At 35.1% G+C, this 24,134-nt stretch overlaps 4 protein-coding genes across 7 annotated transcripts; 1 reads left to right on the top strand and 3 right to left on the bottom strand.

Moving 5' to 3' along the window:
- Positions 1–69: 69 nt before the first annotated feature.
- Positions 70–1,156, bottom strand: LOC111792927 (cytidine deaminase 1-like). Its single transcript, XM_023674555.1, has one exon. It carries the CDS (start codon positions 1,043–1,045, stop codon positions 164–166), a length of 882 nt encoding a protein of 293 aa, XP_023530323.1. The 5' UTR covers positions 1,046–1,156; the 3' UTR covers positions 70–163.
- Positions 1,157–2,173: 1,017 nt separating this feature from the next.
- On the bottom strand, positions 2,174–4,169 carry LOC111792928 (tetraspanin-2-like). The gene is made up of 2 exons (XM_023674556.1): positions 3,569–4,169; positions 2,174–2,579 (listed from the first exon to the last, which is right to left on the bottom strand). Exons 1-2 carry the CDS (start codon positions 4,064–4,066, stop codon positions 2,268–2,270), a joined length of 810 nt encoding a protein of 269 aa, XP_023530324.1. The 5' UTR covers positions 4,067–4,169; the 3' UTR covers positions 2,174–2,267.
- Positions 4,170–6,144: 1,975 nt separating this feature from the next.
- Positions 6,145–16,181, top strand: LOC111793754 (K(+) efflux antiporter 4-like). 4 transcript variants are annotated; one of them, XR_002814973.1, is made up of 20 exons: positions 6,146–6,620; positions 7,181–7,224; positions 7,596–7,654; positions 7,812–7,890; positions 8,005–8,066; positions 8,194–8,269; positions 8,892–8,966; positions 10,372–10,443; positions 10,540–10,623; positions 11,284–11,352; positions 11,962–12,039; positions 12,243–12,331; positions 12,609–12,705; positions 12,776–12,829; positions 13,179–13,274; positions 14,184–14,372; positions 14,504–14,581; positions 14,998–15,058; positions 15,499–15,588; positions 15,672–15,685. XR_002814973.1 is itself a non-coding variant. In XM_023675783.1 (20 exons), the coding sequence occupies exons 1-20, from the start codon at positions 6,374–6,376 to the stop codon at positions 15,750–15,752; spliced, it is 1,764 nt and encodes a 587-aa protein (XP_023531551.1). In that variant the 5' UTR covers positions 6,150–6,373; the 3' UTR covers positions 15,753–16,181. The 4 variants fall into 4 exon arrangements, 3 of the variants coding, with proteins under 3 accessions (XP_023531552.1, XP_023531553.1, XP_023531551.1); XM_023675783.1 differs by having other exon boundaries at positions 6,150–6,620; positions 15,014–15,058; positions 15,672–16,181; XM_023675784.1 differs by lacking the exon at positions 15,672–15,685 and having other exon boundaries at positions 6,145–6,620; positions 14,998–15,072; positions 15,499–15,584.
- Positions 16,182–19,662: 3,481 nt separating this feature from the next.
- On the bottom strand, positions 19,663–21,119 carry LOC111793756 (transcription factor KUA1-like). The gene is made up of 3 exons (XM_023675786.1): positions 20,585–21,119; positions 20,245–20,441; positions 19,663–20,129 (listed from the first exon to the last, which is right to left on the bottom strand). Exons 1-3 carry the CDS (start codon positions 20,922–20,924, stop codon positions 19,857–19,859), a joined length of 810 nt encoding a protein of 269 aa, XP_023531554.1. The 5' UTR covers positions 20,925–21,119; the 3' UTR covers positions 19,663–19,856.
- Positions 21,120–24,134: the final 3,015 nt, after the last annotated feature.

Genomic DNA, 24,134 nt, shown 5'->3' on the forward strand with positions numbered 1-24,134 from the left:
AGGAGGCCCAACTCTTCATTTCTCTCCANATCCATTAATTTCTCTGCGGAAGCTTTTAAACATTACAGAGCCATTGAAATTCCGAAATCGTCTTTATTAACATGCACCAAACACTTCAGTCTCTTCTCTAATGGAGGAACCTCCGGTAATTTCTTCCGCCCAATCACACGGCGGCGATACAATGAACCACTCTGAATTCACACACCGGCGAGATTACCTGCAGTAACAGCCTTGCTGTGTGTTCTTGCTTCACCTCCATGCCCTCCTTCTCCACCAACACGGCGGCGACGATTTTCTCATACCCTTCACCGCCGCCGGAGACGTACGCTATCACCGCCGCCTGTACCGGCCCCATACTCGGATTATACGCCGCCGATTCCATGTACGGTCCTTTGTAAATTCGTCCATCAGCGTCCATCACCGCAACTCCTGAAGGACATTTACTGTACGGCGCGTGGGACACATTCGCAGCGTTTAGGGCGGCGCGTTGGAGTTTCTCCCAATCGCCATTATGATTTCCGGCGGATTCGTCCGGCAGGGAAAGGCCGTTAAATCGAGGTTCGAGAATCAACGGAATGCTCTTATCAAGAAGGTCATCGGGGCCAAATCGATGGGGGAGAAGTTCGGGGAGAGGAACGTAATCGTTCGATTTGGAACAGGATTCGATTGAGGAGACGAAGATTTTGATCTCGGCAGCGGCGCGAACTTCTTGAAGAAATTGGCGGCAATGGCCACACGGCGCGGCAGAGACGGCAAGGAAATTGAGGCGAGATTCGTCGTTGAGAGCGAGATTCATGACGAGGAATTGTTCGGCGTGAACAGAGTGATGAAGAGGAAGGCCAGGAAATTCAAGATTCACTCCAAAGAACACTCTGCCGGAGGATCCAAGTCCGACGGCGCCGACGTGGAATTTAGAGATCGGCGGCCGGGCTAAGCCCTGCGCCGATTCAACCAGAGATGGAAGAAGCTGAGGGATTGCGATGCCTGATTTTTTCGCCATGGATTCCGCTTCTGGTGCTTCGATTACGAATCTAGGTCCGTCCATTGCCGGCGAAAATGGCGGCGGCGGTGACGGAGAGGAGGAATAAGAGCTGGTCGGAGTAAGGGGCGGAACTGATGAGAGCGAATAGAAGATGAGAATATAAATAGATTTTTATTTTGGATTTTAAATTATTATTATTATTATTATTAGAGTCGATGGACGAAAATTCATAGAAGGAACTAATTATTTATTTATTTCAGAAAATTGAATTTTTTTTTTAATAAAAAAGAATTATTCCCAAAAGAATTGGAATTAAATAATTTGAACATTTTAAAATATTTAATTTGTCTGATAATAATGTAATGTAAATTTCATATGAAAATAAATAAATTAAACTCTTAATTTTAATTTTTGAAAACGATTATTTTTAATCCTAGTTGGAGATAGGTTGTTAGCATTGTAACTTAGCTATATTTACCTACCCAGTAATGGATCCTTCGTGTAAATGAGATCCATTTTTTACCATTCTTTTTAATCTTTTTCTTTTCTTTTTTTAAATAAGGATAATTATTGAGCAACTACAAATCAACCATAATTATTGGTTGAATCATTATTTTTTATGGGAAAAAAACACTTAATCATTAAGCATTAACCGCCCATCACAAACTAATAAAATTACAATATTAATAAGGAAATTATACTGATGATTTAATAAATGATTTTCTCTATTTCAAAGAGAATAAAAAATATAAGATTAACAACCGTACATACATCATTTGTGCAGTGCATACAGCTCCACAATGGAATTCATTTGAGTAGGATGGATTGATGGTTGTCATAATACACCTACCGTCAATCATTTGATCTATAAGATGCTTCCAAATAATTCAAAATAATTGGACTTCTCCCATTGGTTCACTTCAAAAATTAGCAAGAACTCTAATTGTTAGATCTCTCTTAATATTATAAACATAATGTCATTATTTATTTTAAATTATCGTGCATAGGTGTTTTAGTTGTAACTCTTGTGTAGTTACTCGAGAGAAATGGAAGAGAATCATAACCTATTTATGTGAAATCCTTGAGGATTCAAGCGTGTTTGTATCTGTAAATTTGTACATTTTTTTTAATTAATATTCTTGTGATACTAAATTGAATATATACCAATTTGAGCATAGTTCAACACATATAATATTATAAGTTAATTAAAAGATTACAAGATAAAACAACATACATAAGCATTCAATTGAAGGGAGAATGGGGAGCGTTTGGATGTGGGGTAAACTCAAATCCACCCATGTTTATACCGAACAGAGATATTCTGGATTTGCGCATTCTTATAGGCGGCGCAGGCGACGAGATACACGAAAATCAGAACCACCACCGCGACGATGAGAACGGCGTTTGCCTTCCGCCACTCCTGGCGGAGGTTTCCGAGCAGCCCTGCCTTGCAGCCGCTGCAATCGTAACAGAGTCGGGTCCTCTCGTTGCTCCACATCAAGCAATCCGGGTCGGACGTCGGGTTGTCCGGGTTTATCCATGTCGTCGGGGTCTCGTAAGTGTATCCGCACGCCGGCGGCGGTTTGCAGCAGCCTGACTGTTGAAATTTAGAGGAAAATGGATGAGATGAAATCGGATTAGGCTTTATTGGATTTATTCGATGAAATCGTTAGGGTTTTGGATTGTTGTTCTGCTTTTGTGATTCGAATAATGTTCTGCTTTTGGTGTCTAAATGGGGTGAGATTCCTTGAAAAGCATTGTTTCTAATTCCACTTCCGAGATTCGATCGAACCTTCTTCATCTTCATCTTCATCTTCATCCCAAACTCCCTTTTCTCTCTGTGTCTCGGAGTTTCCATTTCCATGTCCCCTTCACAGATTCCGTGAAACCAGTTCTTCACGGATTTATCTCTCTCAATTAATTACAGTTTTGGAAACATAACTTAGCTAATGTTTTTGTTATTATTATTTTTTTATTTATTTTTATTTTTAGTTAAATTAATAAAAATAATTATAAACTATAATTATAATAATTAGTTATAAAGTATATCTATCTGTAATCCATTTTTATTTTTGTGAGTTGTTAGTCGTATATTTTATCTTATTTACAAAGATTTAGTTAGATATATTTTTTTTTCTTATCTTTATTTTTATGTATTAGTTGACAGTTTATATCTTATTTAAACGTTCTAAACTAAGATTATACCTTCGGTTCGTGAATTGGTCGAGTTGGGTCTGGGTCTAGTTATTTTTTAGGCTGAGTTTAATTGTTTGGGATTCAAACAATATTTTATTAAATAACGAATTCTAACTATAAATTTTTTAAATTGAGATTATTAGAATGTTCTAGTCATTTAATTTTTTAAATAAAAATAAAAGGGTGGCTAGTGAAATATTTATTTATTTATTTTCATCTAAAAATTATACATGATAGTGTTATTTATTTATTTTTATATGTTCAAAAGTTAATATTTGTTTTAGACAAGGAATTAATTTAGTAGTACTTTTGTCTCAAATATATTATAAAGAATAATGGTTAAAAATAAGGGTAATTCATTTTAATAATAATAAATAAATAAAAACTTGCCTGAAGTGGGGAAATATCCGCCGCGAAAAACTGGTGGGCCGAGGAAAACTGCCGGTCCAGCTTCGGACAGACATCGGAAACAGCCAAACAGGTACGCACGTTCTGCCAGCTTCCGGAGCTAGTGACGTGGTTTCGGAGCCATGAGGAGTAACCGTCGAGGCGATACTCCTGGAACCGGGTACCGGCGACGGGATGGCTGCCGTCGGGGCGGGTGACGGTGAAGGCGATGACAAGGAGAATGAGAAGGAGGAGGATGAGGAGGGCCATGCAGAAGAGGTAGACAGCCAAGAAACCAGGGCGGTTGCAGTAGGCGCCGACGAAGCCGACAAGAGAGACGAGGAGGAGGAGGCCACCGAGAACCACAACCGGCCACCGGAGAAGCTGGACACACTCGTTGTCGGGCTTAGAGGCAAGCCAGATTCCGGCGGCTATGACGGGGATGGAACTTAGGAAGATTACGAAGTTCAGAATCGCTGTTATGCGGTTGCTTACCGCCATGATCGCTTTAGAGATAGGGCCGACAAGGTTTGGGAAAGAGGTGGAGGATTGAAATGGCTCAAACCAAAATGGGTGAGTTTTTATAAGAACAGAATCTATTTTTATTTTTTTTAAATACAACACACTTTTCCATCATTTTTCTTTTTTCTTTTTTAATGTTATGTAATTCATTATTGTTTCGTTACATATAGTTGTCAATAGCACAACTCTAAAACGCGTTTACTACGGAGAAGTTTTCACATCCTTATAAGATATGTTTCATTCCACAATCCACCCCTTTGGAGGTCCAACATCCTCGCTGTCACACCGTCTGATGTCTAACTCTTATACTATTTGTAACAATCCAAACTCCAAACTCATTGTTAGTAGATATTGTCCGCTTTACGTATCATCATGAGGCTAGCTTGTGCTATTACATAGTATAAATATATACCGTAGGATAATATTCGATTTTTTTTTGTAAAATTGATATAGATATTCCTAATATTGTTTTTAGTATAATAATAATGAAAAATTTAGTCACTCGATGTGATTTTAGAGGGTAGAATTTTATATGATTTGATAGTTTTTTGAAAAATATTTTATGTATAAAGACTATAATTTTATATAGTCTTAAAATTATAGATTATAAAATTTGTAATTTAATTGCATAAAAAAAAACTCATCACAAACCGCCCATAGTGCATGGCGATGTCACGTGCCATTGCCGTCGGCTACAGACCCCAAAACAGGTGAACCCGCGGTTTAGCCGAAACCGGAATTGTTTCGAACAAATTGCCTCGTGAAAATTAATAGTCCTTTCCGGTTCGGTCAAATGAGTTTTCCCAATAAGCTCGAACCGTCGTGGCCGTCCACGTGGAGAGCTTTTGTTGGCTCGAATATGACTTCAACACGTGTTGAGTTTTTATTGGTTATTGTGGGCTTCGAAATCCGTTCACGTTAAATTTTAGCCTATCGAAAACATTTTAAATAACATTTAAAAAAAAGCGTGAGAATCTTTTTTTTTTTTTTTTATTAAAATTTTTATTTTTGTCTTTTGAACTTAATTACCCGAAAAAGGCTTTGTAATATATATATTTTTTAATAACTAGTGAATGTGAAGATTCATAATATTTGAATTATGTCTAAGCTAACAAAAAAAAAATAAAAAAATTCAATTACTAGTTTATTTGAATTACGAATTTGGCCTTTAAATTTAGATAGTAATATCAATTAAAAAAATGGTAAATAACAAGCTAGTGGGCGGACAGGTATATTATTTTAGTTTAATTGATCCAATTTATGTGACCAACGATAATTTACGAGACTGGCATTAAAGAAGGCATGAGCTGACTCCACGAGTCAAATTGAAAGCCAAACGAATTAGACACCAAACTTGTGAATTGTTTCTAAGTAACGGGTACAAAACTAGTTTTCCTTCCAATCGGCTGATCGAAAATAGACCATCATTCTTCGTTCCTTCTTCTATGGGACCTTATATCGTTGCCCGACATGTATCGATTTGCTATAGACATCAATAACATAAATATATATGATGAGAAGAGAGCCAACAAAACTTTGTAAAGTATGCGTTTATAATATGGCATATGAGTTTATAAGGAAACTTACGTGAGATTGGAAATAGAATCTTTTTTATTAAGCATATAATTAAAATTGACCTAATGTAGAAATAGAGTCTACTTTTGGATAGTCCTCGAAGCTTTTTTATTAAGTTAAAAGGCTCGTTTTCAAAATTTACTTCATTTAGAACTTATATTTAAAGCAGACAATATTATATCTTTATGGTTTTTAACATTTATAAATCTACCGTGGATTTGTTACCCACCAGTACAAATCCGTTTAGTCATACTTCAATAAATTACAAACTAATCCATATTTGGCTATTTAACATTTATGGCAATAATTATGAATTAAAATTATTTAATACTTTAGGAACATTTTTAATATTTGTTGAATATATATATAAATATGAAATTGATCTATAAAAGGGAGGGACCAAACTCAGATTCACACGTCTATTGCGTAGCGCGCGTACAGATCGCATTTTTCTTCTCCACCGTCACCGATGTAATTCATTCCAACTTCCAGGGGTACTTTCGTACTTTCCTGTTTCGTCACTTGCTCCGTTGGCCGATCACTTCACTGAACAAATAAAATTTATAAATAAACAACGAGGAACATAAACCACCTTTTCGTCCCCCCGCCTTTCTTCATCCTCTTAAGCCCACTCGGAGACGGAGGCCACCGCCACCGCCACCGCCACCGCCACCGCGCCGGCTGCTGTTTCCCTTCTTACTCGTTTCTGCAATGAGGTTACCGTCCTCTGCAATTCTTGTCCTCTTGCTATATTTTCACCTTCTTCTTTGCTTCGCTACTTTCCCTTCCCTTTCCATCTCCATCTTAACCGTCACTAAATCCGACTTGGTGTTCGGCGAGATCAATGCTACTTTCGATTCTAACTCCTCGAGATCCGCCAATGACGACCATAGTTTTGCTGATATAATCGATCAGGCTCTCGAGAGGGAATTCATTGAGAATGGGCAGAGTGATCAAGGTTTGTTGATCTGCCTTCCACTTCTCTTTTCCTTGCATTCTATGTTGTTTTAGGGTTTGTAAGCTCCCTTGTTGGGCTGGGATTCCGTAATTTGCGGAATGCGTTTGTGTTCTTTCAATTCTTTGATTCTTGAACATTGATGCCAGTTTTTCTTCTTTCCTTTGATTTTTTCGGTTTCTGGTTAGTTCTTGTTCGTGCCTCTGTCCCGTATTCTTTTACGTTTACTTTTTATGTTTGTTTCCACCTGTTCCAGTTACTCGTCAGGTGTTCTTACCTCGAGAGCTGTTTTACGTTAGTAATTTGGTTTGGTATTGGGAGTTTGTTGGAACTCATGTTCTGCATGCTACTTTGATGCCCCCTCGGTCTCCGGAAATGTGGAAAGTTGGTTAGCAGGAATTGAACTGGAAAGAGCTTTTGATGCACTATGGTCTTGGAAAATTATATAATAATTTAATAAATTCCATCACATTCCCGTATTCCTTTTGGCCTATTCTTGAGAAATTAACTATGGCTTCATTAAATTTATTGAGAGTATCCATGTTTTTCACTTTCCCTTGCAGCCGCGGATGCTGGCAGCTTCAACAACAGCGTAGCTGATAAGCAGGTTAGGTTGACGTTTTTCCTGGTCACTGCCGGTCTTTTCTTTCTACGAACTTTTAATAGTAGAAAATCTAAATAATAGAATCCAGAAGGCAAACCAACTTGCTCTTTCTGTTCAATATGTTTCCTTTTAGTTAATTCAAATTTCCATTTGAACACGACAAGATTCCTCTGAATTCAAGCCATCAGATTTAAGTTCTCTGATGGGGTATTATCATCCTCTTGCGTCCCTCTCATTTTAACCAATGATTACTATGAGTATTTTTAGGAACAAATTATCATGCCGTAGGAATGACAAAGGTGTTCAGTAATGTACTCCCAATGTTATCCTTTACTGGTCTTTTTAGCTGAAATGAACGTGTTTCCATTTGTCAGGCAGTTTTGGAGACTGTTGCCAGAGTTAAGTCAAAGAAGAACGAATCGAAAGAGGAGAAGTATGTTCTTCTTCTTCCAGTTCATGTATACAAAGCTTGTTTTTCATAGGTTTGAATTGAAGTGTTTATCATGAATGCTAACCCATTATTAGAGATGTGTTCTGATCTACAAAATTACACTGTAATAGTACTCTTTATTTGTTTTTTTGGACCTTAGATCATTTCAGTTCCATGATGTCTTCAATTTAGATAATGAGAATCGAGCAGAAGACATGCCCACATTAATTGATCGGAAGGTATGCCTAATGTGTATACTTGATACATTTCAACTTTTCATTATAAGTTCCACAATAAATATAATACTATTCATGAAGTTGATTCTTTTTGATTAAAATGGATTATTTAATCAGGACAATGTCTTTATTATATCCAATCCCAAGTCGAAGTATCCAGTGCTCCAATTGGATTTAAGGTTGGCTTTCATGCACTGTCAACTTAGTCCTTGGGTCTCGTCTTTTTTCTTGATTCATTGTCATTTGGTATGCATCGACATGATGAAGGGTTACAGATCCAATCTCATCCAGTTGTTTTATATGCAGATTGATTTCGGATCTAGTCGTTGTTATTGTTTCTGCAACTTGTGGTGGCATTGCTTTTGCTTGTGCAGGACAACCGGTATGATTATCATCCTTCTTCTTTCCCTCTTTCTCTCTCTCTCTCTCTCTCTCTCTCTCTCTCTCTCTCTCTCTCTCTCTCTCTAAAGAATGAAAATCGTTATCATAGTCTAGTACTGTAGCATTCTTTTTGACAATGGCATAGATGCATAAGTGTTCTTGGAGAGCTCCTAGGATCAATGCCCAACGTGATAACTAACTTTGTTGAAAAGTTGCATGCAATGAGAAGTTTATTTATCCTTTAAGGGTATGGATTTTTCATCATGATTCTCACCCCTTGTTAGAACAGTTACCCTAAGAAATGAATATGCATCTTATTAGAGTTATTGTGCTTATTTGGGTGTGTTTTCAGTAGTTTTTTTAGAAAATAATTTAAAAACTATTTCCCATTGTTTTCTAAAACTAGTTACTGATGTATTTGAGTCTGACTTTTTTAATACAAAACAGATTCCAGTTTTTCGACTTCATTTCTAACTGGCTAACCTTTAAACATATGCTTTCATTTCTAAATTTTTTTGCTTTACCTTGAGAGGGCAAGCGTCAGGGCACAAGCTTCAAAATTGTTTTGGCAGACCTAAAACTATTTTCTTTGTAAACATGCGATGGCATTGTAAATTCTGCAGGTCTTTACTGGATACCTGTTGGCTGGATCTCTCATTGGACCCGGAGGTTTAAGCTTTGTCAGTGAAATGGTGCAAGTATGTTTCATTTATGTCTATCTCATTTAATTAACAAATTTATGAATCTCTCCCTGGTCCTTTTCTGTTGTTACATTCTTTTTTATGATAAAGCCAATGGATATGCTTGTTGGTTTTTGGGTACTAGATAAAATTTGTAAAGGGATTATAATGATTCATGTGATAGGCATACGAGTATACTGCTGTTAGTGAATGTTACAGATGACCATGTGTACCTTATATTTTTTTTTTATTTAATGAGAAAATGAGCTTTCATTGTGAACAAATGAAAGAATACAAAAGGGCATACAAAAAATCAGTCTAGCAAGTTGAACGACTCTAGACCCAAAGAACTGTACAAAAACGGGTCCAATCTAAATGGACTAAACTTAGAGAGTAATTACAAAAAGCCTTGGTCACTGATGAGAGGAACACCTAACAAGGGAACCACATCTCTTTCAAATATCTCTCGAGACCCTCAAAAACTCTCTTGTTTCTCTCCAAGCACATCTCCCAAAGAATAACAAAAAAAGGAAATTGCCACAAGAAGGGAGAATGTATAATGATAGGACCCATGGTGTTGACTCTCACACCCAAAACCTGCCAAGCAAAGAAACACACCTTCTTGGACATTTCAACTTTCCATGGGAGGTGAATGAAGGAGAATTGAGAGAAACTAGAGCTGCTCAGACGATGTAAGATATAAAAAAAAAACACTTGTTCGAAGGCCATGGGGAACATATAAGAAGATCCTTACCCCCCGGTTGCGAGCTGTCTGAGTCCAACAAGACAAGTAAAGAATCAAAGTTCATTGTCTTCCATATCCAACGGATAAAGCCCAAATGGATCAAAGCAAGCCCTCCTCAGAAGAAAAGATAGAACCCACCCAACACCCCTCCAGGGACGCAAATGGTAAAGATAGGGGAAAAGGGAAGCAAAAGAAGAATCACCCACCCAACAACCCATCTCAGACAAAACATTTCACATTGCTCTAGAAGAACTAATACCCCAAACAAATTGCATTCCAAGGGCTCCAAGGTATGCCTTTAAAACCCCTAGCAGAGACCTAATCAAAAGGTTGGGGGCCATAAATACTAGCAATCACCCAAAGCTACAAAAAGGAAAGGTGGAAACACTACAGCCACGAAGTGGCTTCACTTAGCTAGCAAGGCCTCATTACAGAATCTTAGATTACCAATACCCAAACCCCATGACTTGATGAGTCTAGAAACGAACTCTCATCGAAGTGGGAACCACCTCCTTCACCTACACATTTCCACAATCTAAGATTATGTATACTTGTCAAAGCAAAGTAATTGTCTATTTTCTCTGTGTGGTTTTTTTGTAAGTTATGGAGTAATGAATATTACCTTAATATATTCTATTGCTTCACAAGAATTAAACTGTCTTTTAACTATACATTCAGGTCGAGACAGTTGCTCAGTTTGGTGTGATCTTCCTTCTTTTTGCATTGGGCTTGGAGTTCTCCACTACAAAAGTCAGCTTCATTTTTATTTTGGATTTTTTTTTTCAATGATTAGCTGGCTTACAAAATATTTAGAACACGTCAATAATCTCTCTATTCTTTTTCCAGCTTCGTGTTGTTCGAGCAGTGGCTGTTCTAGGAGGATTGCTCCAAATTTTCCTTTTTATGTGCTTGTCTGGAATTACAGCTTCAGTATGTCTTACATTCTGATGGGAATTTATTCCAGCTGTATGCTGATCACCCTTTTTTCCATTGTATTTCTCTGCTGGATGACGAGTATGGTCACATTTTCAAGCACAAAATTCTGATTGCGATTCTTTCATCCAATGCTCTTCAGAATGGGATAATCTTTTATCATGCTTCATGGTTTCAAATTTTATTATTCTTGCAAATTCATATTTCCTCAGTGGATTCATTTCGTGATATCGAAGTATTTGTTAAGGTCCGATTGATCCATACTAAAACTTTCAGTTGTGTTGTTTTCCTAGGCCCAAGTTAAAAACATATCTTGATGGCTTAAGTAAGCTCAGTGCAGTTACACTTGAGCCTTTCTGCTATGTAGTTGTACATCTGGTCAGTATACACAACTAGGGGGCTAAATTGCCTTTTTGTGGCCTTTTTGATGGTCTTTGGTTTAGCTTACCTACTGTTTTTTTCCTTGGGCTTTACTGGAACTTTGGTGGATTATCAAAATACTAGGGTTTATTGCTTGACGTGAAAGTTTTGTAGTTGATGTTATATCTGGGATATTTTTGTTTCCTCTTTCTTCTTGCTGTATCCGTAGTATAAGTGCATTTTTTTTATTGTTACCCTCAATGGTTTCTTCTGATGTGAAATTGCTTGCTTTTGCAGCTGTGTGGTGGTAAATCATCAGAGGGGGTCTTCGTTGGGGCATTCTTGTCTATGTCTTCGACTGCAGTGGTAATTCCTTGTGATTTATGCACTACATTTTTTAGTTGAATGAAGTTATTTTACCTACGGTGTGGCTAAAGGAGCATTGGGAGACAGTTCGAAAAATGAAGAAAATTTAAAAAACATTGAGAGAGTTATGAATTCCACACCTTTGTTTTTTTCTTATGCTAATCTATAACTTGGTAAATGTTTTACCATTTTTCTGATTTGTAAAGAATGTTATTCCCAATGGAATATGTTCATCAATTATTACTCAATCTCATAACAACCTCACAACAACCTTCCTTTGTACACTATTTTATATCCTCTAAGATCAGAAGATTTGTTTTGAAGTTTTGGATAGATATAAATATGAATGTGATGTTTCTCAACGCCATTTATTCCAACTTTAAGAAAACTGCTTTTGTAGGCCAGTGACAATGGGCTTCAGAGTTTTTATTTATTTTTATTTTCATCAAGTTTTTGGTCTTGTTTTAAATAATTATTTTGAAGGAACTTTGCATTGGATAAGTATTTTTTTTAAGAAATCGAATTGATTGCTGCTTTCCTCAGTCATTAATAAGCTTTTTATGGTTATCTTATTTAATTTGGGCACTTCCACACTATTATCTGATGTAGGTCTTGAAGTTTTTAATGGAACGAAATAGCATCAATGCCCTTCATGGTCAGGTGACCATTGGTACTCTTATTCTTCAGGTATACAACTTAATCTTCTTCCAACACTTTTATCATAATACTAATTAGTGATGGCTTGGTTATGTGGTATCCTAAATACTGGTTGTATTAAGTTTTGTCCTAGGGGTGTGTGTGTGTGAGAGACAGAATGTTTTTAACAGATAACCACTAGCTTACAAGCAAAACATTGATGAGATCTTTTTTGGTTCAATATGCACCACCAGGATTCAACTGTAGGATTGCTGTTTGCCCTGCTTCCGATTCTTGGTGGTACTTCTGGTGTTCTTCAAGGAATTCTGTCCATGACTAAGTCGTAAGAATAGCTGCTGTCTGTATATGTTCACGAGGATTCTTTTTTAGCTTTCTTTTTTTTGTTAAATAAGTCAAGTATCCAGCATCACTAAAAATTTCTTTTCCAGCATTATGGCGCTTAGATCTGAAAACTTAGCTAGTTGGTGTATGGACTACTAATTCTGGCTACTCCTTTCATTTAATTTTCTAGTTGTTCGATCAGACAACTGAGATTATTTTGACTACTCTTTTCATTCAACTAGAACTAATATTTCCCAGCTAATTTCTTTCTTTTCCAGGTTGGTGGTCTTGATTACGTTTTTTATTTTTTTGTCAATATTATCTCGCACATGTGTGCCGTGGTTCCTTAAGCTTATGATTAGCCTGTCATCTCAGGTAAGAGCAACCTTTTCTCTGTTTGCTACAACTATTGCTTCATGTTCTTATCAAAATCTATTCCATGCAGACTAATGAGCTTTATCAATTGGCAGCTGTTGCATTCTGCTTACTTGTAGCTTGGGTTAGTTCCACAATCACTTCCTAATGCTTAATTCTAGAAACCATACATGTTTTTACTTCTAGTATCAATTGGGTGGACATTGGTATCATACATGGTCAAGAACTTCAGTTTTCTAGCTGTGGAATTTTCCTCTCTCAGGATTACATATTCTATTATGTTGTAGGACTTGAAAAATGGTTCTTATCTAGTTGTCTTATCCTTTTTTCTCCCCCTATTAAAGCCAATAAGACTTTAGAGTCGAGAATAAAGTTGTTGGGCATGGTCTATCTACAACACCTAGCATCTACCAGTACTTTTTTTGGGTGCATGCAAGTGCAGTACTGATTCATTTATATTACCACCTGTACAGTGCAGTGATAAACTTGGTTTAAGCCTTGAATTGGGTTCCTTTGCTGCGGGTGTGATGATATCAACTACCGATCTTGCTCAGCACACACTCGAACAGGTAATATGGATTTAGAATGCACTCTGTTTTAAAGCCTGAAGGTTTTTCCCTTTGTTTTTATGCTGTGGAGAACAGGTGGAATTTTTTGAAGCATTTGAAAACTATAGTAAGCTTTCAGGTCTGAAATCATGCTACAAACATGTGTTGACATGGAAAAAGGTCTAGAAATACTGTGTCGATGATTATAGATATAGCTATTTTTTCTGTCGGGAAATGAGAATTTGTATAGAGTATCTGGGTACTTGAATGATACTGTACGTTTCCAAATAATTTAGTTTTAAATGTATGTATATATATATATATATATATATATATATATTTGTGGGGAGGGGAGGGCAGCAATGATGGTCACGCATATTGATAATTCCCATGTTCCTGATGTAATGACATCCTGCATCATGAAACTTATGATCTGGCTTGAAATATGTATTTTTTTGGGGGTTGAGCATCAAGCTTATTGAAAAATTACCCATTCCAGATGTAATGAAATCCTGCAGCATAAAACTTATGATCCATCTTGAATGTATCTTTTTGGTGGTTGGGCATCAAGCTTATTGATAAATCTCTCGGTCGAGATGTAATAAAATCCTGCAACATAGAACTTATGATCTAGCTTGAAATATATTTTTTTGGGGGTTGGACATCAATCATATTGATAATCTCACGTTCTCGATGTAATGAATTTCTCCGACATAATTTTGGGTCCCGGATAAACAAGATGTTGACAATTAAATTTCTCATCAGCTTTATTTAACATTGTGATCTATTTTCTCTGAATCTGTTGATATAAACATAATATTGCTAGGGTCTATAACATTGTGATCTATTCAACATTGTGATCTATTTTCCCTGAATCTGTTTTAGCTGTCATGAAAATTGTTAACACCTCTTCAATGGCTCGATTACCAGGTTGAGCCCATCCGCAACTTCTTTGCTGCACTTTTTCTTGCTAGCATTGGGATGCTTATTCATGTTCATTTCCTATGGAACCACATTGATATTTTACTTGCAGCTGTAATATTGGTCATCGTTATAAAAACTTTAGTGGTTGCTGCTGTTGTCAAGGGATTTGGATACAACAACAAGACTTCACTTCTGGTTAGATGTGTTCTAACAAATCTGTTTCTTCACAATGATTTATTTATTTATTATTATTATTATTATTATTATGATTATGATTGCTACTATAATGGTTGTTCAAAGAGGCCTTAGATAATTCCATCTTATAGGTTGGGATGTCACTTGCACAAATTGGGGAATTTTCTTTTGTCCTTCTAAGTCGTGCATCTAATCTTCATCTTGTCGAGGTTGGTGCTTGAATTGTAAGCTTATCTCTGATTGAGGTTTGTAATTTGTTGATGTTGATAAGAACTGTCTCTAAACTCGAAACATAAATTTCCACTTTGTTTTCCAATACTTGCGTAGACTTATGTTAACGTAGTACGCTTGCATCTAGAATGATCAAATCTGCTAGGTTTCAAGTATGGATAACTTTTCCATGTTTACATGCCTACCCAAACAGCCAAGTATGTTAGACTTATCTTCTTTTGAGCAAATGAAACAAGTTGCAAATGGTATAAAGGGTGATGCAGATCATGCTTTAAGGAGAACCCCTTTTCTGTTTAATCTTTCATATTATTATTTTATACTTTTGTTCATTAAAATTTTGAAGTTCTTACAATGTTTTCCTGTTTCATTTTTAAATAAAAATTTCCTCTCACAGTTAAAAAAATATTCAGGGAAAATTGTATGTACTGCTGCTGGGGACAACTGCACTTAGTCTGGTGAGTTAATTAATGTATGTTTATAAGTTTCTTTATTCTCTTCTTATTTTTGTTATTATTGTTATTTAGATTGGCCATCAAGATAAATGAACACAGAACCTTTGTGCTGGCAAGACTTACTAGAATTTTTTGTTTTTTCTTTATTGAAGTCCCCAAACACCTAATTTCTAATGCGTACCCTGCAATGTGATTGAACTCTCCCCATTCCACTCTCGTTAAGCCATTGTGGGTCTCTTTTGCAACAAATAATTTGCTAACCTAAGACTAAATAATTTATCGAAGTTTCCATTAAGATACCTGCGCTGTTGCCAATCAAATGAAAAACGTCATTAATGTGTTGGTCTTTGGTGACGTATTCCAATGAGAAACCTTACCAAAGAAGTTAAATGATCTAATTTTATTATTGTAATTGAGTGTGTGCTAATAAACCAACTGTGTAGGTGACTACCCCATTGCTTTTCAAGCTTATTCCTGCTGTGGTACGTATTGGAGTGTTGTTCCGCTGGTTTTCACCTGATGGTTTGAGTGAGGTAACTTTCAGCCTCTAGTAACTCACCTCTCAGTTCTTGTTGGATATTGTTCCCAAGATAACGTGCATGGTTTTTCCTACCAGACGGGATTTAAAGGAGATGGCTTTCGAACAGATGGTATCAAGCGCATCACTTTGGTGGTTCAAGACTCTCACGTTTCATGATATAATGCATGCCATGAAAGCAAACGACAGTGGTAACCACATTTTGACCGAAGGGTTCTTGTGAAATAGAACAGGTGCAGGAGAGTGAAAGGTGTTATTAGGCTCAAGTATTTTACTGTCCTGGACCTGAAGATGCTAACTTTCCATGCAAAATTCCGACACAGGCAAAGATCATATCAAAATAGTTCCACTGGGATGGAGAACCAGAGTAGTGTGAATACGATTCTCAAAATCCCATTCACAAAAAATTCCAATTTTTGATCTAGGCCGTTATGTTATTATAGGTGGCCTATTCATTGTAAAATAATTTCCCTTTGTTAACGCCGTTCATTTCATTCTATATGTTCTTTTACAAGTTTGCGTCACACAGTTGTCCACACCCCCCAACTTTTATGTACCCGAAAAGTAATGTAGTTCAAAATTTTTTTAGTGTATCCAGGCCATTTTCAGTCCACAGAGAGGCTCAGATGATGGACGGATTTGACTTGTTTCTTCAAAATTCATGCTGTTTGAATTTCTCACCAACGACCTAGAGAGGGTAGGAGCTGCTGCCTCGATGACTTGGACAGCAATACTTCTGCGGAGAACAAAGTTCGGCATTTTTGAGGTCAGTAATAATGAAATGAGTATCAGATAAGTAGGCCATATCCAATGCACCTTAAAAGTAGTTTGCTTTTCAAAGCCCGAAATACCAATGTGATTGATAAGGCTACACGTCCTTTCTTTCATTGAAAGATCAACATCAATCAAAAGTGAATTATGTTCACTAACACCACTTGGGTCCACTGGTCCCTCCTCTCCCAGTTCCAAGTGCCACAACAAGACAAACAAAATGCATTATTTCCATTCCTCTTTTTCCTTGAAGATTATATTAGTTTATCTTCCTCAAATCTTCTCTTTATCCTTTCCTTTTGAGATCAAACGGCTTTTTATTAGATAGGGGTATGCACTCAGGGTTCCCTTTAGAAAAGCATCACATAATGGAAGCTCATTTTCTTTAGAATAGATTCTCAATATGAGGATTTAAGTTTTGTTGTATTATTAAATCATGGCAGAACATGTCAACAAATTGAAATGAGAGTTTCTACAAGGTTCTGATAGTGATTTAGACGATGACGACGAAGACGACAGGTATTGTGTAATGCACAACTAGGGAAAGATGATAAAACCATGGCTTTTTGCTCTGTGTGCTTAGCTTAGAACAAAGGGTTTATCCTCCACACAAAGTATATGTGATCTGTGTTTGAAATTTATCTGCTTGCTGGTTGTCCCAATACCATCCATCCAAACAAACTATACTTTTGACAACTCAGTGATGCCTACTGCAGGTAGTAAAGAGGACATCTTGGGTAGGTTGAAAAGTGATTATAAATGTTGCAGAAACGTTTTTGTTTTTATATTTTCTGTTAGCGAAATAAAGTCCTGAAAAATCCAAATTACTTGAGAATCCCTATGATTTTTGTTCTTCTTTCAGCATAATGATGGTGGTTCATGGTACAAACAGGGTTGTGATTCTTTAAGGAAATGGTTTTCCTTTTAGTGCATGTTGGAAGATACTTTAATCGTTTAAGTCCAACGTTAGCAGATATTGTCTGTTTTAGCTTGTTACATATAGCCATCAACTTCACGGTTTTAAAACGCATCTGCTAGAGAGGTTTTCACACCTTAATAAGAAATGTTTTATTCTTTCCTCCAATCGATGTGGTATCTCAAAATTCACTCTCTTTAGGGGCTAGCGTCTTTGTTGGTACACTGCCTAATGCCTGACTATAATACTATTTATAACAGTCAAAGGCCATCGTTTGTAGATACTGTCATTTTTAGGTTTTTTTTTTTCCTTCAAGATTTTTAAAACGCATCTACTAGGGAGATTTCAACACCCTTATATGAATATTTTGTTACCCTCTTCAACCGACTTGGAATCTCATAATACTTTATACATTTCAAAAGACAAGTCAGGTAGGAAACTATTTTAGAGGACCTTTTTCTTATTATATGTGTACGATATTTAGGGTTTTTGGACTATAAATGAGTAGGACCAATGAACCTTTTCATTATTTAAATTGAATGATATGACCCCATTCTCTTTATTGTCCTCAAGTTTTGTCCTTTGGTTCTGGTATTAACTGTACAGCAATTAACTCATCTTGATATTACATACAGGAACATGGTAATATCATACGTTTTAGGAACATGGTAATATCATACGTTTTAGAAAGTGAGTATCATTTTGTAGACAACCTTATCTACATTTGATTCCCATTCACTGGCTGTTCTAAGTTGAAACAATTCTCACTCAGTTTACTCATCCTCCCTCCTCCTTAGATTCCCTCCTTTATATCTTTTCCCAAGATTTTATTTTGTCCCACATGAAATAACAAAACAAAACTCCGTTTGGAATTATATTTTGTCTCCATCATCAAATTCCATCCTCAAATTATTATACCATTCAATCTTAGAAACCCGGAAGGGATACAACGATAAAGTCTTTCTTTCTAACCCTTTTGCCTTTGATTTTCTCCCCGTCTTGTCTATTTTTGTTCGCTACATTTTCTTATTTTTCATTCAACACAAAAGGCATCCTTCAAAGTTATTTAATTCTTAGAGAAAGTCACGAGGGCTTCTACGGGCGATTCTTAATTGCAGGCAGCTCAAACCTAATTAGACGATGATAAGCGCGCACGAGACCCTTCGATGTTGGGTTGGAGGATGCAAACCAACCCTAAAAGACTTTCTGTGCTATCTTAAGAAAGGTGAAAAACATTCATTTTAAAATTGCGACGCAACTCATTGCGGAACACTTTCTCACTTCTTTAGTAAGATTGGGGTAAATGAAAATTTGATTATAATGGGCAAAATTGAAAATTTCGTAAGAATGAGAAATGAAAGAGGAGAAAGACGTAAATGAAAAATACTTCCTTGTCTTTGGGGGGTCGTGTAAACATCTTAATCTTGTCCGAAATAGGTCAAATGATAAACCATTCCTTGTGTTTGGGGGTATTTTCTTAGGGTAATTATCTGAAGAGAGACGGAAGGAAATAATGTGGCTGTTGATTCTGCAGAATTAAAAGAGAAAAATTATGAAATTTATTGAAAAAGAAATTAATTAGAGGCATAGTGCTTCGAAATTTGTGGGCCAAAATTCATTGGTAATTAAGGAGAGAGGCAGTAATGCCTCAACACTCCAAACTTCTTGTCATAGTTATGACCAAAGTTCAAGAAGCAAACCATTTAGACATTTTGTTGAAATAATATTGAAGGGTTATGAATCGGTCTCGTGTTATTAAATGATCCAACTTATCTTAATCCAACGATTTAACTTTTCGAGCATCAATGAGAGCTTGAATATAACTTCTCAAGTATTAATACAATCGATCATCAATTTAAACCCTTTGGACCTAACGAAAATTAGATGTTTTCTTGCACAGTACGTTGTAGAAATTTATAATGCTTATGTTCGATGTCTTTTTGTTTGGAATAGTAATGTTTCAAATTACTGACAGTGTTAGAATCACACTCTTGCAACAGGGTAACAATAATTATGCAACACTTGTTCTAATTTAGCGAATAAGTTCACTCTTGCAACAGGGTAACAATAATTATGCAACACTTTTGTTCTAATTTAGCGAATAAGTTCAGCCGTGTAAACTTTGCACTTTGTAGACAATATCAAAACACATGCTCAAGCCTCAAATCACGTTTTAGAAAAATGTTTTAGAAGACGTAAACAACAAAACCATTCCAACTATCAAGTGCTCTTTCTTCCATCTTGGGAGCAGCCAAGATTTCTATTTTTCTAAGAAATGAAAACCCAAAATCATTATTCCATAACTTACTTTCTTCTTTTTCAAAACAAATCTGTTTGTTCATCACAAGAAGCAAGAACAATATTAAACAAACACTCTCAAATGTGGGGAACCCAATGCATTGATTTAAGATAACATAATTAATTAACTAATAGAGTCAATCAAATTAAAAACTATAATCATCATCAATAACATGTCTTGTTTATTTCTTCCAAAGCAAAAAGATCAAGGGGGAAATATATTGAATTTGATGATGATTTGGGGAAGTTTTAACTAATAATAATAATAATAATAATGATTAGGTAACACTAATTGGGCCAACAAGTAGGGAACCAGGTGGTGGTGCCTTTTTGGGTTGTTCCAATTCCAAATTTGGAGCCCTTGGAGCTCCCAAAGTCAGCTCAAGATCATCATAAACCCAAACCGAAGAAGGAGAAGAAGAAGAAGCTCCCAATAATTGCTGTTCTTCATTGTTCTTCATCACTTCCATGCAAGAACTTCTTGTAGGATTCTTCAAACTCACCTCAATGTTCTTAGAATTTGTTGTTGTTGAATCATTTGCTGCCCCAACCTGTGTGTTTTTTTTTTTTTTTTTTTTTTTTTTTTTTTTTTTTTTTNATTACACCTAAATTACAAATCAAAGCCAAAACCCATAAGAAGAACATTTAGGGGAAAAAGGTAGCAACCGTGTCAAAGAGGCTTGAGCGCCTGTTCTTCTTGTTGGCAGTGGACTGTCTAAGAAAATATTTTTGAGCATGGCTTGCTACTTGGGTTGGTGTTCTTGAGGTCACATAGTTTCTTGAAATCCCTCTCCAATCTCCTCTCCCAAGCTTTTCGAGTCCAATTAGAAATATTCTATGCTCCTCTTCTGTCCATGGAACCCCTACAAAAAAAAATTCATCAAAAAACAACTTTTTTAGGGTAAAAACAATGGGGTTTGGATCAAAATCAAGAATATGATGAATTTAGATCAAACCCATCATTAAAAATCAAAACTTGATCATGAAAGACAAGGAAAAATTGAACCTTTTTTCCTCTCTTGCTCTCTTGTGAGAAGGCCGTCGGAGAGATAGCCATTGGAAGATCGAGTTTCTTCGAGAGAATTATGATCGAGATGAACTCGAGTCGAGGAGGAGAAGGAAGAGGAAGACGAAGGAGAAGGAGAGGAAGAAGGTAAGCAATCAGTGCTGAAACTCTTCTTAATGGGAAAAGAAGAAGAAGAAGATGATGAAGAAGCATCAAGATGAACACCAAAGAGCCTAATGATACCATTGCTACCAACCAAATTGGGCGTTGAAGGTATGAAGTTGGTGCAAGTTCTTGAATTGTGACCTATGTTTCCACAATGTGAGCACTTTCTTCCCATTTTTTTACCCACACAAATCTGATCTCTCTCCCTAAATTTTTCACAATGATGATATCCCAACAACCCAACAACCCAACAAAAAAAAAAAAAAAAAACTAAATCTAGAGAGAGAGAGAGAGAGAGAGAGAGAGAGAGATTTGAGCGTAAGAGAGAGAGAGAGCACAAAACACAAGTGTATATTGGTGTGGTTTATATGATGATGGGGTTACACAAAATGGATATATAAAGATAAGAGCCTGATTGGATGCTCTTTATATACAACTTTTATTTTATTTTATTTTCTTTTCTTTTTCTTTTTCTTTTTCCCAACTTGGGTTTAACCTTATAGAAAAATATTAAAATATCATTTTTTTTCTCGAGAGTAGTTCAATTTTAGTCTTTATAGTTCAAATGTCTAAATTTAATCTCTAAACTGATGCAAAGGACGGAAAGATGAAGTAATATAGTCTGTTTGGAAAGCGCAACTCGGATTATATACTCGATATCTCATACCCACTTGAGAAAGAAAGTATCTCGAATATTGCATATTGAAGAGATTTATCCTATCCTGACTGACACCGAATGCTCCTACACCTTTGGTCGAAGAAAGCTATCAGACCTATGGGTCAAAGCTGTTGAGAACCCTTTTGATATGATATCACACCGAATGCTTCTACACCTTTGGTCGAAGAAAGCTATCAGATCTTTAGGTCAAAGCTATTGAGAACCCTTTTGATATGATAGCGTTGAGATATAATATTTGGAGAATATATTATAATAATTAGTTATGAAATATAGATATTCGTAATCAATTAATATTCTCTTTATGATTTGACTAGTAGTATATTTTATTTTATTCTCAATATTTAATGAGTTATTTTACTTGTTGGTAGGGATTAGTTGTTGTATCTTATTTAAACGTTATGAATGAAAATACACACCTTCATTCCAATTCTATTTCTATTTCTCAACTTGTTCAACTTGTTTGATCGATGAAAGCTATTGAGTGAAAGCTATTGAGAATCCTTTTGATATGATAGGCCCGGTCACCTTATTCTAGGATTCTTCATCTCGATCTGTATTTGATTTTCTTTCTTTTTTGGATTTTTACTGAAGTGGAAGGAAATCGAAGAATTTCTAGGGAACCGTCAGGTAATGAATGGGCTTTGGAATCTTAAAAAACAATATATATTTGTTGTTAGTATTAATAATAATAATTCATTGTGTATATAAAATATATATCTCTTTCATAACATTAAATTATATGATAAGATGGGAAGAAATATGGTAGAAATGCCCAAACTTTGAAACTTAAATTTGATTAGTGATTCAGCAATTTCTTAAGAAATTTAATGGAACCCACACCCATTCTTGTGTAATTATAATTTATTTTTTATTTTTTATTTTTTATTTTCTCGAATTCTTGTTATTCAAAGATGATAGCAATTGATTTCATTTTTTATGAATTATTAATATTATAAATAATACTCACTAATCCAAGTGGATGATGAATAATTAAAAAAAAAAAAAAAAGAACTAAAATTAGGGATTGAAATAAATTTTAGGGGATTGGATGCCATTCTTTTAATTATGGATTTTTTTTTAATAAAAAAATTATTTTATAAAAAGTGTAGCTGAAAAGAAATTTCTATATTGTTTCATTAGAAGATTTTCTGAAATTTTCTTTTCTATGTTTTATTTTTCAAAAGTCAATGGCTGTTTTATTATATTATATAATTCCCTACTTAATTATTTTCTTTTATTATTATCCCTAGAAATGATTACTTAACTTTTTCTAATGCTAATAATAATATCTCAAATTTTAAATTTTATTTTCATATATTATATTCAAACTCCACATGGAAATAAATAATTATTCCCAAATTAAACATCTTGAAATTTTGTTTTTTTTACCCTTTTAAGGCAATTTGTTGTTGTTATTGTTTTCTTTAGTTAATTTTTTTTTTATAAAATATTATAAACATAAAATAAGGGATTTTTAAGCAAATGGGTTTTATAATCCATGGTACTATGGAATCCAAGTTGAAGTGTTGTTTTCTCATTTTAGTATCATCCCATATCCACTAAAGATTGNTTTGTTTTGTTGAGCTTTCATGGAACACTTAAATTAAGATCTATTCATTTGGCTTTATCATCAATAAGAATCTTTGGCTACCAAATAAACAATAAAAGAAGACAAAAATATATTATAGATCTTATAACATACATATCATTCAATCATCAATTCAATTGCTTCATTTTAATTTTAATATAAAGTTTAGGAACTAAATAAAATATGTTTGAAGATTTAAAAGTCAAAATAAAATTTTAAGATTGAATATATTCTAACCAATGGAGTTACGAAAACAAAGGTTAAATGAGAGAAGAAAAGGGAGAAGTTTGAATGCGGGAAAAAAGTGGCAAAGAATGGACATTGTTTCCACAAAGGTCACATTCACAACAGAGGAGGATCTCTATTTGCGCATGGTGGAGAACCTTTTGCTTTTCTAAACCCATTTTCTTACGTTCTTTTGTACCTCAATTATATTCCCTCCATCATCTTCCATTATAACCTAAATTTTGATCTCGTCTATGTCTATGTTTTTTTTCTTTCTGTTTGTTCATTGTTATGATATCGAAGAAAGTTCCATTGTTATTAGATTGTGTGGCAACGTGACATAATGTCAATAAAAGAGATGAAGGAAAACCTTTGATGTGGATTACCCTTCACCCGGTTTTTGTGTTTTATATTTGGAACGATACCTTCAAATTTTGTTTAAAGAAATGTCTTTTAAGTTAGGTCTAGGGTTTTGATTCAATTATTTTGATGCTGTCTACCATAATCTTTATATTTAAAACAAAAAACAAAAACAAAAAAATAATAAAAGAAAAAAACAGTTTTTATTCCTCCCTGTTCAAAATTCTCATCCCATTTAATTTACGAAAGATCCCTGAAATCACTTTTCCTCAAGTAAAATCATGAAAATATCAAAATGAAGAATAAAAATCAAGCAAAATACTAAAATCATGAAACAAAGCCTAAGAAAATAAGGGATATAGGGGAACAAAATGAACACTAAAACCGTGGTACTAAAATAAAATATTGAAAAAACAGGTTTAATCTTTAATTAACATCAAAATAAAAATATTTTATTAAAATATGTATTTATTTGAGAAATGAAAAAAAAGGCATAATGGTACAGAATTATACCTCAAATTTAATCATGAAAA

This window comes from Cucurbita pepo, chromosome LG04 (genome assembly GCF_002806865.2).
Source record: "Cucurbita pepo subsp. pepo cultivar mu-cu-16 chromosome LG04, ASM280686v2, whole genome shotgun sequence".
Taxonomy (NCBI): domain Eukaryota; kingdom Viridiplantae; phylum Streptophyta; class Magnoliopsida; order Cucurbitales; family Cucurbitaceae; genus Cucurbita; species Cucurbita pepo.

What these genes read in the sequence shown, in the direction of transcription:
- LOC111793756 (XM_023675786.1), bottom strand. Translation starts at nt 20,924, where the DNA reads ATGGGAAGAAAGTGCTCACATTGTGGAAACATAGGTCACAATTCAAGA. An exon ending in AGAGCAAGAGAGGAAAAAAG is followed by an intron (nt 20,442 to 20,584) that starts GTTCAATTTTTC and finishes TTTTTTTTGTAG; the next exon opens with GGGTTCCATGGACAGAAGAG. An exon ending in GCTCAAGCCTCTTTGACACG is followed by an intron (nt 20,130 to 20,244) that starts GTTGCTACCTTT and finishes AAAAACACACAG; the next exon opens with GTTGGGGCAGCAAATGATTC.
- LOC111792928 (XM_023674556.1), bottom strand. Translation starts at nt 4,066, where the DNA reads ATGGCGGTAAGCAACCGCATAACAGCGATTCTGAACTTCGTAATCTTC. An exon ending in CGGATATTTCCCCACTTCAG is followed by an intron (nt 2,580 to 3,568) that starts GCAAGTTTTTAT and finishes AAATTTCAACAG; the next exon opens with TCAGGCTGCTGCAAACCGCC.
- LOC111792927 (XM_023674555.1), bottom strand. Translation starts at nt 1,045, where the DNA reads ATGGACGGACCTAGATTCGTAATCGAAGCACCAGAAGCGGAATCCATG.
- LOC111793754 (XM_023675783.1), top strand. Translation starts at nt 6,374, where the DNA reads ATGAGGTTACCGTCCTCTGCAATTCTTGTCCTCTTGCTATATTTTCAC. An exon ending in TTGGTACTCTTATTCTTCAG is followed by an intron (nt 12,040 to 12,242) that starts GTATACAACTTA and finishes ATGCACCACCAG; the next exon opens with GATTCAACTGTAGGATTGCT. An exon ending in ATTCTGTCCATGACTAAGTC is followed by an intron (nt 12,332 to 12,608) that starts GTAAGAATAGCT and finishes TTTCTTTTCCAG; the next exon opens with GTTGGTGGTCTTGATTACGT.